This window comes from Trachemys scripta, chromosome 6 (assembly GCF_013100865.1).
Source record: "Trachemys scripta elegans isolate TJP31775 chromosome 6, CAS_Tse_1.0, whole genome shotgun sequence".
NCBI classification, from domain to species: domain Eukaryota; kingdom Metazoa; phylum Chordata; order Testudines; family Emydidae; genus Trachemys; species Trachemys scripta.
This window is the reverse complement of record NC_048303.1, coordinates 25723003-25737313: the sequence shown is the minus strand read 5'-3', so window position 1 is coordinate 25737313 and position 14311 is coordinate 25723003. Positions and strand designations below refer to the sequence as shown.

Here is a 14311-nt window from a genome sequence, read left to right as displayed (position 1 = left end):
TGTATCCTTTACCAGGTTGTAAATCCATACTACTTGCGTGTTCGAAGGAAGAATCCAGTGACTAGTATTTATTCTAAAATGAGTTTACAGTTATACCAGGTGGATAGTAGGACGTACTTACTGGATTTCCGTAGCATTGATGGTATGTGAAGGAGAATAAATAAATAACTATTGGAATAATGTAATTATAAACAATTGAAGAAACTGTAGTGGTGTAATTTGGACTTTCACACTTAAATATCCATTAGAAATGTGGTTTGGAGGGCCATAAGGACCGGGGGCTTTGTCTTCACTGAGGAAAAAACAGTGTGGGTGGGCTTAATTTGTTACCTAAGTTTGAGGTAAAATCTTGGCAAAGACAAGGCTGTTGTAGTTTTCACATGAGTTGGCAGGTCAAGATCAAGACAATGGGGCTGACTAGTCTTTACCTGGATCTGTTAACTACAGACCGCGTTGTCTCCACTAGGATTTTACTTCAGGTTAACACATTGCTTCTTAGCGAAGATAGCCTGACAAAACTAAGAATGCAAAGTTGTCCCATACTCTGCCACATCATGTATCAGATGTATGATGCATCTCTGTCTGCTGTTACTAAAACTTCTGAAATAGTTAACAATAGACACATAGTATGTGCAGTGAATCTGTTTACAATAGATAAGGTCTTAAACTAGGCAGGCGCATGTAGAACGAGACACTCATGTGCAGCTTGTATGTGTAGAGTGAATGTGTTTGTGGTAAATATCTAGTTCTATGTTTGGGAGTTAAGGTAGGATAGGGGTAAAGTGGTCCGTTTCTGAATTTGTTCCATATGGCTACATTAGTTATAATGATGGGTATTTGGGGACCACATAGAAAGCAAAACTCGAATATTATTCAGGATCATAGGACTGCTGAGAGGTAGAGGGAAGATGGTGCAGCAGACTGAAAAGTTTGAACTGGAGGAGGCTGTCTGGCTGAGCGACTGATACGTAGTTCAGCTTGAACTGCACTTGTGTATAGGATGGTACAGCAGGATATAAGGTTCATACAAGATGCATAGAAGAATATATGTTGTGTAAAGGTGGCTTATGCTGTAGAGTGACTGGGTATATAAGGAGGGCTCAGAAGAGAGGTTCTGCAAAACTTTGAAGGTAGACTTTGTCAAAGGGTGGTGTTGACCTGCAAGTACAGTAACCCTGCCATACTTTGATACCTTGGCTTTGTGAACTAATACACAGTGGTCTCGCTGTAAAATATTAGTTGAAACACACATACTGTTATAGTTGTAACTCTCAGAAAAACTTTGGTTTGGGGATTTGCTTCACAAAAAAGCTGCATTTCTAATCTACAGATACCCTAATGATCCCTTATACACCTATGCAAATTGACTCTTTTATGTACTAGTAAAATTGATCTGTGGCTTGTAGACAAAGTAGTCTGACATTCCAAAAGTAATATACAGTTACTCTTCCAATTGCTTCAGTTCCATCCCCCTTCCCCCCCCTCCAAAAATCCAGTGACACAAGACTGCAGATGAAAATCTGACAGAATTGTTAATAAAAAATTGGGTTTTGGGGTGGGTGTGTCAGATCCAAGAGTAAATGGTTATTTACAATATTTACTATGGAATTCCAATCTCAACTTCATAAACTGGTCTGTCAAAAGCTGCAAAGTGAGGGACAAGTTCAATGGTGTGAAAATTTAAATATTTAAACTTATTTTTAAAAATTGTAGAAGTTCATGGTTTAGATAGACCATAACTCCATGCAAACATACTTTGTAAACTAATTTGAGCAGATGATAGTTGAAGAATGTACTAGAGGGCTACTGCCGTTGTTTCTTCAGCTAATTTGATAATCTGTGCATAAATGTCTTTCAGACTAACTTGAATGTCAAACACCTGTTAACCCTGTGAAAAAATACAGGGGTTTGCTGCATCTGCTGTACATATTTTGATTTGTAACACACATGCAAATACTGTGTAAATAAAAGTAGAAAACAAGATTACCTTTCAAAGACTTGGTATTAATTGGGGGCAGGGGAGAGAGAACCTCAAATTCTCAGTTTAGTGACTGTTTCATTTGCCATTGTAAAGTGTTTCATCTTTTTTTTTTTTTTTTTTTTTTTCCCCTCCCCCTCTAGATGAAATTATTGAAGCAAAATCTGGGACTACCACACCACAGAGATCAGGTTCTGTGAGCAGCTATAGATCTTGTCAGAAGGAGTCTGACGGTGATGCACAAGGAAAATCTGCAGATGTGTCCCTTACCTCATCAGTGACGTCTTCACTTGACTCTTCTTCAGCTGACTTAACGCCAAGACCAGGGAGTCACACCATAGAATTTTTTGAGATGTGTGCAAATCTTATTAAAATACTTGCACAATAATTTTAAAGATTGGCTTATTTCTTTTATAGCAATAAGCATGCCTAAATCATAGTCAAATGCTTCCTATTATAATCAAGTTACAATTAACTAAGGCGCTGAAGATTAGCCACATAATGCAGTTTGCACAGGACTGAAACGTGATTAAGAGCAGTTAGACCTCTACTACACTGAAGCTGAAGTGAGTTATGATTACATTGTCCACTATTCAATAGTATAATACAGGTACCATAAATTACAGGCCCTTTGGGCAGTTCTTAACATTTTACACCGAGTGCACATTAGGCTTCATAGAACATTACTGTTAACCATAAGGACTGTTTTATTTGTCTTTATGCTGGCAATAATTTTGTTGCAGTGTAGGTAAATGGTCACCTGCTAGCCCAGTGGCCTATGAAAGCGACTTGTTGGGCACAATCTGCAATTGTGTCCCAATTTCAGTATACTATTCAGTTGTCTAACAGCAGGAACATGTTCAAGCTGCTGTGGTGTTCATCCCACTTATAATTGGCAGTAAATAGTCAAGCTCGTTTGGGTGAATATTTTAAAGCAAATCATAACTTACTACTTTTTTAATAACTTTGATAGATTTTGATTGTGTATATGTGGAGAGTTCAAACTGTCAGCATTTCTTACACATTTGAATACTAAGTGAGCACTGAAGATGAAATCCTGTGAGCTATATTACGGTCAGTGAAACAATTGTGGTCCCATACCACAAGGTTTGAGAAGGCTCATGGAAAGGAGATTTTTCAGTCTCCTCTGCACCATGGAACAGTATTCCACAAGAGGAAAGGCTTTCAGTGGGTTCATGAACTGTACAGATTCACTAGCCCATCTTAGAGTAATAGCAGTGGAGCAGCTCCTGGCATGCTGCTACAGGCTGAGGATTCTGTTCCTTAGCCCTGTGTGTGTGCTTTTCCAGAATCTTGCACTGAGTTTATTCTTAAATGATCAGTGTTCTTTATATCACATGCTGGGCCAGCTATAGGACTGTATAGAACTCATTTTGCAGTTGGAGCTATTTATCTAGATTAGGACGCCCAAATCATTTTTATAGCACATCTTGTTGTTTTTAATTAAATGATTCTAAAGTTAACAGTGCAATTGATCAGTCATATTTAAACTGAAATATACAACTGATCAATGCTTGTAAAAGCACATAAATTTGAGTGTTAGTATTCCAATGAACTTTTAACACTTGATCACAAATGTTGACATAATTGGCATGAATAGTTTAAGGCTTCTAAATTTGTCAGGCCTGTTTCAGTTTTTCAGAAAGAGAAATTTGATATGATTTTTTTTTAAATTAATAGAGAAATCATAGCATATGCACATAATGAAAACATCTTAAATGTTTCTTTATTTGTAGTTGGACATACTTTTGCTCCTTTAGTTATAAATACAAATTTAAAGCAATTTGTGTATGCCAGAAAATATGTTTAATCTTCCAGTTGAGTTGTATGTTAACTTCAAAATGCAGTCCGCTAGGTGTCTTACCCCCCCACCCCCGTTTTTCTTTACAATACCATTTTATAATTGAGAGCACCCAAACATATAGAGTGAAATCTTGACTACACTGAAGTTAATAGGAGTTTTGCTAGTGAGTTCAATTTGTCCAGGATTCACTCGCAGTGAACTGCTAAATACAGATGTAGTAAGAATAGTTTATCCTTGCATAGAGTAGTACAATAATCTGGGTTATCTGATTTAAGAAGTTCATCCATAAGTGTTTCTAATATGCACTGAGTTTGAAGAAACCTGCAGCTGCTTAAGCCCCAGGATTTGCTGTGTTTTAGCACTATGAATTTGGAAGTTGCATGGTCTATCCAGTAACTGGGTACAAGTTTCAACTTCAACTCTTGTCCCCCTGTCTTCAGAGAAGTGTCACACATGGTCCTTATAAAGCACGATTACACTACTGTATTTCAAAACAGAAGGCTGTATTTTTGTTTAAAGATGATGCTTTGGGTTTATACTGCTGATGTAATTTAGATGTTAGCATGGGGGACCAATCACAAATTCTACTTTTAAAAATGTTAGTCTTGTCAGAATTAATTCTGATACAATTATTCGATAAGTTATTGTGATCCCTTTTAGCTATGCTGTTTTATTTTGAAATTGTTAAATATTGCACTTGTACAAATAGCATAACAAATGCACAGTTTTTAATGCAGTATTTCCTCATTTGGGAACACTTAAACTGTCTTTTTTGCATATGTAGCTGTTCCTAGTTTGCAAATACTTTGTAATCCTGAACACACATGTAAAATGTTAAAGTGCATATAGCTTTAAATTTTTTAATACTTTTCCAGCTCTTTTGTGCTTTAAGGCGACCATGTTTTTACTTTGTCTTGGTGTATGAAGTTTAACATATATTTCTGGCAGAATGCATAGTTTTAAATAAAGTAAATTTTATTGGTATGGTAAGTCAGTTTTGATGGCCCAAGGCTTTCTTGTTGAATTGATTTTTTTTAAATACGGGGCAGTGACAGAAAAATTGAGACTATTTAACCTATTTGATTCCAGATTAATTCATCTGTTTCATAACTTTACCTCTGACAGTTTAAACTACTTTCTTCATCAGACCTTCTTATTGCTCTTGCAATGAAGACATAAAGCTGACTTTCTTAAAATGTTGCATTAGTATCTGGCAATAGGCTATCAAAACAAATTATTTCACTGCAAGACATAGTGGGGCTGTGTTTGGGGAGATCTTGCTCAACTACATCTTTAATAATTGCAAAGGGAATACTGAAAACTGCTTTTTAGATTCTTCCTCCCTCCTCCCCCCTCCCCCAAAAGCTTGCTATACATGGAGAGGCCCCTCAAATATTCTTGCTTTTTTTTATTGTAATTGTTCATAAGATGTGGATAAATCTTTGTCCACGTGTAATGTAACTTACACTGGTAAGGTGGTAAAAGTCCATCTTTGTGGTGCAATATTTCAGAGACCATTTTCCATATATGTCTTGAAATTGAAATAAAATATTTACTGTCAGTTGATTACCATTGTATGTTGTAAGAAATGGACACTTTTTTTCTTACAAACAAGATGTGCCTACTTCCTATTGCAATTTTTGGCAATACTGAATGAAAAATGCTTGTTATAGCTGTATGACTTTTTACCTTTCAAGGATGTGAAATTGTATGTTAGTCAATATAAAATACTCAACTATCTCTTGTTTGAAAATTGTGTGCATGCTACTTTGTCTTTTGGTATCCATACATAAAATTTTGTATACTAATTTAAAGTGGATGCTACATTTATTTCAAATCCAGAAAACTATCAAAAGTATAGATTAAACTAATGGAACAGCAATAATTGTGACCACTGAATGAATTCCATCTTTCATTTCCGTAGCATGCTCACTATTGATGCTACTATCTTCTACAAGACACTTATCAATAACCATGCTTTATGGCTGCCACTAACTACACTAGCTCAGCAGTTTAATCTGCTTTATACCCCACAAATCTACACAAATCTACACCACAAAACTTGACTTCAGATGAAAGATTAGTGCTGAATGTTCAGCACTAATGTCTAAACACTCATAGAATATCAGGGTTGGAAGGGACCTCAGGAGGTCATCTAGTTCAACCCCCTGCTCAAAGCAGGACCAATCCCCAAATCCCTAAATGGTCCCCTCAAGGATTGAATTCTCAACCCTGGGTTTAGCAGGCCAATGCTCAAACCACTGAGCTATCCCTCCCCTCAATGAGTCTGTGAATATTGGCTCCGGTTTTATAGTCATGGGCAATAAAATCTAGAGAATCTTAGCAATATCTGCAAGAATTTACCCCATACAATTCCCTACCGGTATGAACTTCCTCTTTAAATAGTCACAGACAAAGAGGGTTATACCAAGAATCCTGTCAGTCAGAGCTTGCCAAATGCTATTGTAAAAGGCTCCTAGAATCCATAATCTCTACAATAGAAGTCCTAACTCTTGAAATGCTATTGAAAACCTTTGTAGCTTACAGATGAATGTTAATACTTGCTTAAATATTTTCTTTGAAAACTTGCGGGTTACTGTGGCATGACATGATGTAATGGCTGGAAGTTGGAAATAGACAAATTCAGACTGGAAATAAGGCATACATTTTTAATGGTGAGAGTAATTAACCATTGGAACAATTTACCAACGGTTGTGGAGAAGTCGACATCACTAGCAATTTTTAAATCAAGATGGGATGCTTTTCTAAAATATACACTAAGTATTATTTTGGGGAAGTTCTATGGCCTGTGTTATATAGGTGGTCAGACTAGATCATAATGGGTCCCTTCTGGTCTTTGCATCTATGGGAGAATAAAAAGGCTGATGTTTGGTGGTTCTGTCAAATGCACCTGCATTGAAGTGGTTAATGTTGACAGACAAATGATTATACCTTTGTTACTTCAGTATTTATTTTATTTACAGACTAAAATAGCAATGCATTCTTTAATGGAGAGGGCTGGTTATGTAACCAGGCTGAGCATCTAGTCTCTGAAATTGGGGCCTTTTTCAACCCTGCCTCACAACCTGAATTCTATCCATTGGAACTGACAATGGCCACCTGGAGTGGATCAGTAAGAGTGGTGGCATAAGTAAGTATGAAGGATTATCAGAAGACACCATTATTTGTGGTGTTTTCAGATTTGAATCGTAGCACTTACCTGTATGTATTCCAGCTGCATTCACTTAAGTATAAATACTTAAGACTAGAAGAGACCATTGTGATCATCTAGTCTTCCCTCCCTCTGAGGGAAATAAACACATTATGCAGCTAGAGACACTGAACCATATCAAATGTCTGTATTCCACAGGAATGAATAGATCACAATCCTGGAGCAGGAATAGCTTGACTGTTAAATTCTAGTATAAAATGGATAACTTGTTTTTAAAAAAATTGCAAAATAAATGAGTATTTTTAAACTTACTATTCATGTCATAAGCGACAGAGTCCTGTGGTACCTTATAGACTAACAGACCTATTGGAGCATAAGATTTCGTGGGTGAATACCCACTTCGTCACCATTCACCCACGAAAGCTTATGCTCCAGTACGTCTGTTAGTCTATAAGGTGTTACAGGACACTCTGTCGCTTTTTTACAGATCCAGACTAACACAGCTACCCCTCTGATACGGGATTCCTGGCTTTCATCTAGGCGGCCTGGGTTCGACTCCCAGTGTGGGAGCGATGCAGAGCTTTGGGGGAGGGATAGCTCAGTGGTTTGAGCATTGGCCTACTAAACCCAGGGTTTCGAGTTCAATCCTTGAGGGGACCATTTAGGGATCTGGGGCAAAAAATCTGGGGATTGGTCCTGCTTTGAGCAGGGGGGTGGACTAGATGACCTCCTGAGATCCCTTCCAATCCTGATATTTTATGATTCTATGTCATAGTAACAACTGACCTTTTTAAAAAACTGAAATGTTGGCACATATTACAGATTTCTATTGTCCTCCAGGGGTTTAAAGGTAATTCACTTAATATTACTTAAATTAGGTGTAGCTGTATTGAATGGTGGAAGGATTTGTTGGAAGAGTTGTCACTGTTATGAGGAGAGGTGCATGTGTACGTTGAGGGAACAAGTGTGCTTCCTTTCAGTGCTGAATGGAGTAGGCCATCAGTGCACAAGTATAATTCTTATCATAGGGATTGTTGGCAGTATGGTAGCATACATGACTGGACTCGGGTGTAGTGAAGGGGTAAGAGCAGGCAATGTCTTGAAGGGCTCCTTAGGGCAAGGATGAAAGGGGGGTGCCAATGCAAGTCTGGGGTGGCTTGTGTGGAGTTGGCTCAGTATTTTTATAGGCTAGTTGTACGTAGCTCCTGTTTGATCCACCTGACTTAAACCAATGTTTCTCCTTGACAAAGAGGAGAGCTTGGACTTTGTTCTTTAGTGCTCATGTGGTCTGTACCCCATGTGTTCTATAGCACCTGTGATGGTAGCGCACTAGTGTGTTTTGGCATGTTGGAGCACTGTTTGACGAGAACAGAGCTAAGGTACACACCACCCTTGCAATACAAACTTTAACTGTTTCCTGGTTTTTCAGAGGTTTGAGTGTAGCTGAACTGTACGTTCTAGAAGGTACAAGGCAGCACTGGGCAAAAAAAATCTCAGCATTCCCATGCTTTACAGCCCAGTTCTCCCCTCTCTACTGCCTCTGGTTCCTTGGTAATGATAAAACTGGCCACAGCAGGCCAATTAAATGACAGTCCCTTCACTGCTCCTAATCATCTCCTCTCCCATTTCTCTGCTTGTCAAACCCAGCCATCCTCCACATAGAGGGGTGGGTGTCGGTGAGGGCCCTACAGGTCCATCTAAGCAAAGAATGCAGGGACAGATATGGAGGCATGTTTTGAAGGAGAGGACAACTGGAGTGATGTGCATGTAATGGTCTTGGGAGATACAGCTGAAGTTCCCCTGCAGAGCTGTGACCCCCTCCATTTCTTCCCTACACTCCCCTACGCTTCTCTGAGGAATTTGGTGATATTTGTGTAGGACCAGGACACACATGCATACTTTCCTTCCCCTGGAAGTCTGTCACTGGAGAGAAAAGTGCACAACTTTCCTCCCCTTCTGATTCTCCTGTCAGTAATTGAGCTCCCTCAGATGGGGGGAGGGATAGCTCAGTGGTTTGAGCATTGGCCTGCTAAACCCAACGTTATGAGTTCAGTCCTTGAGGGGGCCACCTAGGGATCTGGGGCAAAATCAGCACTTAATCCTACTAGTGAAGGCAGGGGGCTGGACTCGACTCAATGACCTTTCAAGGTCCCTTCCAGTTCTAGGAGATAGGTTATCTCCATATATTATTATAGATTAAAGGTGTCAGATCTATTATTTGTCAGGGTCATAAAACCACTTACATTTTTTGGAAATCCAGTTCTTTGTCAAAGCACTAATCCATCAAACTGGGTTTTCAAGAGCTCTGTGGATGCTCTCTTGCACTAAGGGTTGCAACGCAGCTGTTCTGAAGCACGGCCCAAGAAGGTGAGGTTGGAAGTGGGGCACAGTCTGCAAATGGCACCACTGTGCCAACCCCTCACTCCCTAATTCTGCACCAAAAATGTTACACAGTCTCCTTAATGTGAGCTGCTTATATCAGGAACTCTTGACAAAATGACTCAGCAACTTGCTTTCCCTTGATCACACTCAGTTCATTTGTTTTGGAAATTAATGAGGTGTATGAGTCATGATTACATTATCCTAATTTCAAAAGAGAATCTTTCATTCTTCCCTCTTTAATGCTAATTTCCTCAATACTACTACTCAAATAAAATCAGAGAGGGCATCTGGATTTTAGAGTACTTTAAAACTTCAGGCCTTAAACTAGAAACTTGGCTCTCAGAACAAAACTTGCAAAAGGAACTCCTGCCCAATACAGACTGAGAACAAATCTGCATAACAGATTCTCTGAAGGCTGCCAAGGGAGGGTTCAAACTCACAGTTCATGGGTGCAATGTTCAGCTTAAATGCAATGACTACAGTTACCTTAGGCTACACACAACCTGAGATACCACACTGCTAAAGTTAGAGCATTTCCAGGCAGAATTGCACCAGAGACTGAAGTGTGCTGCAGCAGTTTAGCTCAGGCTGGCCTGGAGTTACAAATTTGACCCTCAATAACAGCTGAAATGCTGTTTTCCAAAAAAGGCAATGGATGCAGGGCCATAGTTGAGATAAATCCAAAGCAGGTAAAACTGGTTTGGGGAGGATTAGACCACGAGGTTGAGCTCCAGTTCTGTGCAGTGCAAAAAAAAAAAAAAAAAAAGACAAAACTACCAGGTGATTTTTGGAAATGTATGGTTTGTGGTTTTTTTTTTTTTTTTTTTTTTAAGGGAGCTGTATCTAAGGAACCTCTTGGTCAACTTTCTTGATCCTAAATTTGCACCATTAATCCTACCCAATACCACAATGATCACCTCATTTTCTAGACTATTTCTCATGTTTCTTTCCCTTTTCCCACCAAAAAAAAAAGTGACCAAAGGCCTCCACTTCACTGGTTCTCATGGTCCTGGCCATGTGCTGGTCCAGCTGGTGCTGGTCCCTGCTGGGGAAGGGAGAAGAGAGTTCTTAATTCCAGCAGAGTAGTTGCTTTGTTGTACTATACTGTGGAGGAACCAGCTGAGCGTGAATACTGACTGCTGTTGGAGTGAAATATTTCTGCCAAGCATGTAGTCTCCTGGATAACAACTTTCAGAACTTTAACTCACTGCTCATATCATTGAGAGACAAGTGGGTGAGGTAATATCTTTTATTGGGCCAACTTCTGTTGGTGAGAGGGACAAGCTTTTGAGCTTACACAGAGCTCTTCTTTTGGTCTGGGAAATGTCATGTCATATTGGCTGATGGCTTAGACGGGGTTAATTGGTCAGGTAGAAAACTTGTCACTTCAATTGGTGCAGAAAAAGCTGATGAGGTACTGGAAAGATTTCACAAAAATAGCTGTAGCCTACCTGAGTCAAGAGGATGTGAATCCTGCTAGAACACCATGATTTAACTTGAGCAACAGTCCCTAAAAAATTAACAGTGAAATTGAAAGATTGTTAGTCACTCTTGGATCTTTTCACGTGCTGTGGACCACTTCTTAAGACTGAGGCCCCCTCCAGGGCCATTTCCCTGGAACCTGATCTCTGAAGTGTATATATAGTTTAGTACATCCCCTCTATTTGTAACTAGATTAGTATAATATTTCTGATCCATGTGTACAGTTTCCATTGCTCTAATCTTTCCATGATGTCACTTTACAATTTGGTTCTTTCCCATATATTCACTCTGTTCTGATGTAGTCCTCCAGTTGAATTTACACCAAGGAGAAAAACAAGATGAAGGACATAAGCAGTAATACAGGGCACACAAGTGTATTGTGCTAAATCAATCTCTAGAAACCCCCAAAAATCCTGTATAGGGCTACAAGTACTTATTCAGTGACAGATGCTTTACTGTTGTGACAGAAGCAGCTTCACTGACAATACAGAAGTGCTTGGCAAACCACCACTGGGTCACAGACTGCAGTTTGAACAAGAATCATAAGATTTTGTAGTGGGGAGAACTACCTTTAGAAGGACCTACTTTCATTATCTCTGCATCAGGCACTGCCAAGAGGTAGATGAGACAATTTTAGTGAGGCATTTAACCATGTGTAATGAACTACAGTAGCACTTTATAATTAAATGCATTGCAAAAGAAGAAAAATAGGAAGCATATTTCTTAGAAGGCTACATAATCAAGAGTAACATTAGCTGACTATCTTTCTGTAAAAAGTTGTAAAGTTATACAGTGACCATATCAAACTATCAACAAACCTTATCAAGAGGAATTTTCAAAGAGTAGTGGTCTTGTAGCATTAGAGTTGGACACTAATATTTTACCAGATTGACACTCTTGTGGTTGGTATCAATAAGTAACAGAACTGCTAGGAAACAGTCCAGCTAAGGACGCTTGACCTAGAAGTTGTAATGCTTGATTTAAATGGTGTTTATCATTATCAAGAGACTGGAAGATATAAATGTAATATTTTATTTCCCTTTTCATGCCATGGAACGTCCAGACATTTTACAAGTAGTCAGAAATCTATGGTACCCAGTTGCAGAAGTATGAATTACAGGATCAAGCTGTAGTTAATTCCACACTCCTAGAGGTAGGCCTACACCTAACCCCTGTGGTTTGAACTTTTCAAATCCTTCACCTTTTATTTTTTTTTAACTAATTAGAAACTAATCCAACCACACCCAATCTTTACATTAAGGTCTTTATTCTAAATCAGATAAACTACTTTTCCATTAATAAAGGGAATTTTATCTATTTTTCAACCATTTCTGATTTCTGTGCTCTAGATTTAACCACTTTCTATACCAAATGAGTGAAGACAAATCTCAGAGGTGTGGCTTTATTTACACAGAGCTTACTGTTTCCCAATGGACATACTTCTTACTGATTGGCGATTGTACATTGCAAGTAGTTCAGGGGCTATCTGGACATCTACCTTGGCAAGTACAGCTGTTGCCACAACACGTTTTATCCTGACTAACCCCCCTCACCCCCCTCAAAATATGTGATTTTCTTGCTGCACTTTTACCAATGCATTCCTACATGTCTAAATCTACAATTGCAGAAAAATGAATTCCCTATATTTGCAAAATGTTTTTTTTTTAAAGCCATATATTCTGCCAAAGCTGCTGCACAGCTTCTGTGCTTCTCTGGAAATATTTAGGCTGTATCTGAAGGAATGTTTCTTTTAGTTTCTAGGAGTGTTTGAGTTGGTTACTATTTTTCTAGCTCTTTGCGGGGTGAGGGGCCAGGGACTGTTGCTATATGGATATGTGCTAGTAAAATTGGAAGCTATTTTCAAAGACAAGGCAATTGAAATATGTGGTAGGATCACACACTAAGGCCTGATCTATGCTGGAGTTAAGTTGATGTAAGGCAGCTTACGTCAACCTAACTCCGTAAGCTTCTGTATTAAAATGTAGCTTCCACCAACATAAGTTGCCCACTACACCAACTTAACTACACCAACTTAACTCCACCTCTGAGAGGTCTAGCACTAAATCAATGTAGTTAGGTCAATGCAGTGTCAATGTATGCACTGCATTGCTTATGTTGACTATTGCTGCCTTTCAGAAACCGTCCCCCAGTACCCCATACTGGCAGTTAAATCAGTGCAAGCCCTCCTGGTGAGGATGCACACTGCTGACACGAAGCATATAGTGGGTGTATAAAACCAATTCAATTACTGTGCTGGCTGTATGTTACCATAATTTAAGTCAACTTAATTTTGTAATGTAGACGTGTCCTAAGACTATTGGATACCTGAGGCAGGAAGTATTTACAATTTGAGGCGCTGTTGAATTCAATGTACCTACTTTATGCAGCAACATAAAAAGGGAAGTCAATTGATAAAGCCTAACAGTTGAAAGAGAATTACTGAATGGTGTCAGTCCTACTACTCCCACCATAATTAAGAACATAAGAATGGCCACACTGGGTCAGACTATCTAGCCCTGTATCCTATTTTCTGACAGTGGCCAATGCCAGGTGCCCCAGCAGGAATGAACAGAACAGGCAATCAGCAAGTGATCTATCCCATTCCTAGCTTCTGGCAATTCCTGGAAAGCAGTTTACAGTTAAATCTACTGAGAAAATTGGGAAGCTTGAATGTAATTACTTTTGCTCTCATCCTCCACCCTGAGCTGCAGAGAGTGCCTGGGACCTACACAAACCTTCATTAAAGTAAATGGGGGCAGCTTTGACATGCACATAGGAAGCATGGTGCTGAGGGTCACTGGGTAGCTGAAGCACCCTTAGTCCTTGAATAAAATTAACACTGTGAGAAAATCAATAAGCACTGTGCAAAAAGAGCGAATATTCTAATGACAGTACTTTGGTAAGACTAACGTGTAGTTCCTGTCCAGGCTATTCCACAGCTTGCAATTGTTTGGGGCAAGTTTTTTGGAAAACAACAGCTCGGGCGTTCCTGTGTTTTCCGTTTGCGCCCTGATCCCCATGCAGGTGCGGTGCATGATTATTAAATTAAGCCTGGTGCTTGGCAGTGGTTCAGAAGAAGCGAGGGGCAAAGGGAAGGTGGGATCTTCTGGGGCAGGACCTTGTTAGGTCAGTGGCCTGCTCGGTGCTTTGAACCTAGCTCTCACAGTGCAATTACCGCCCAGGGTAAGCGCCTCCCTTGAAGGCAGCGATTGGCTCCCGCGTGAGTGGGACTGGACGTGAGGGGAAATGGAGCATGCAAAGGCCACGTGATCTGTCGGTGGCCACGAGCCCCCACCCTGCACGAGGCCATTGCCTAAGGAAGGGCGGCTCCCAGCCTGTCAGCACCTTACCGCGGCGTTCCCAATTCTCTCCGGCGCGAGACGGGGCGCGGCGGTTCCCCTCATGCCCCAGACCTGGAGAGAGCGGGCGCACGGCCTGCTGGGAGTTGTAGTCTGTGGGCGGGGCCAAGCCG

At 39.9% G+C, this 14311-nt stretch overlaps 1 protein-coding gene across 2 annotated transcripts in view; it reads left to right on the top strand.

Moving 5' to 3' along the window:
- Positions 1 to 5617, top strand: part of PRKAA1 (protein kinase AMP-activated catalytic subunit alpha 1) — a 37525-nt gene extending 31908 nt beyond the window's left edge. For both annotated transcript variants that reach the window (XM_034773467.1, XM_034773468.1), the window contains 2 exons: positions 16 to 142; positions 2122 to 5617. In XM_034773467.1, coding sequence (XP_034629358.1) covers positions 16 to 142; positions 2122 to 2366 — 372 coding nt within the window. In that variant the 3' untranslated portion in view covers positions 2367 to 5617. The remainder of the gene's footprint in view (positions 1 to 15; positions 143 to 2121) is intronic.
- The last annotated feature ends 8694 nt before the right edge of the window (positions 5618 to 14311 follow it).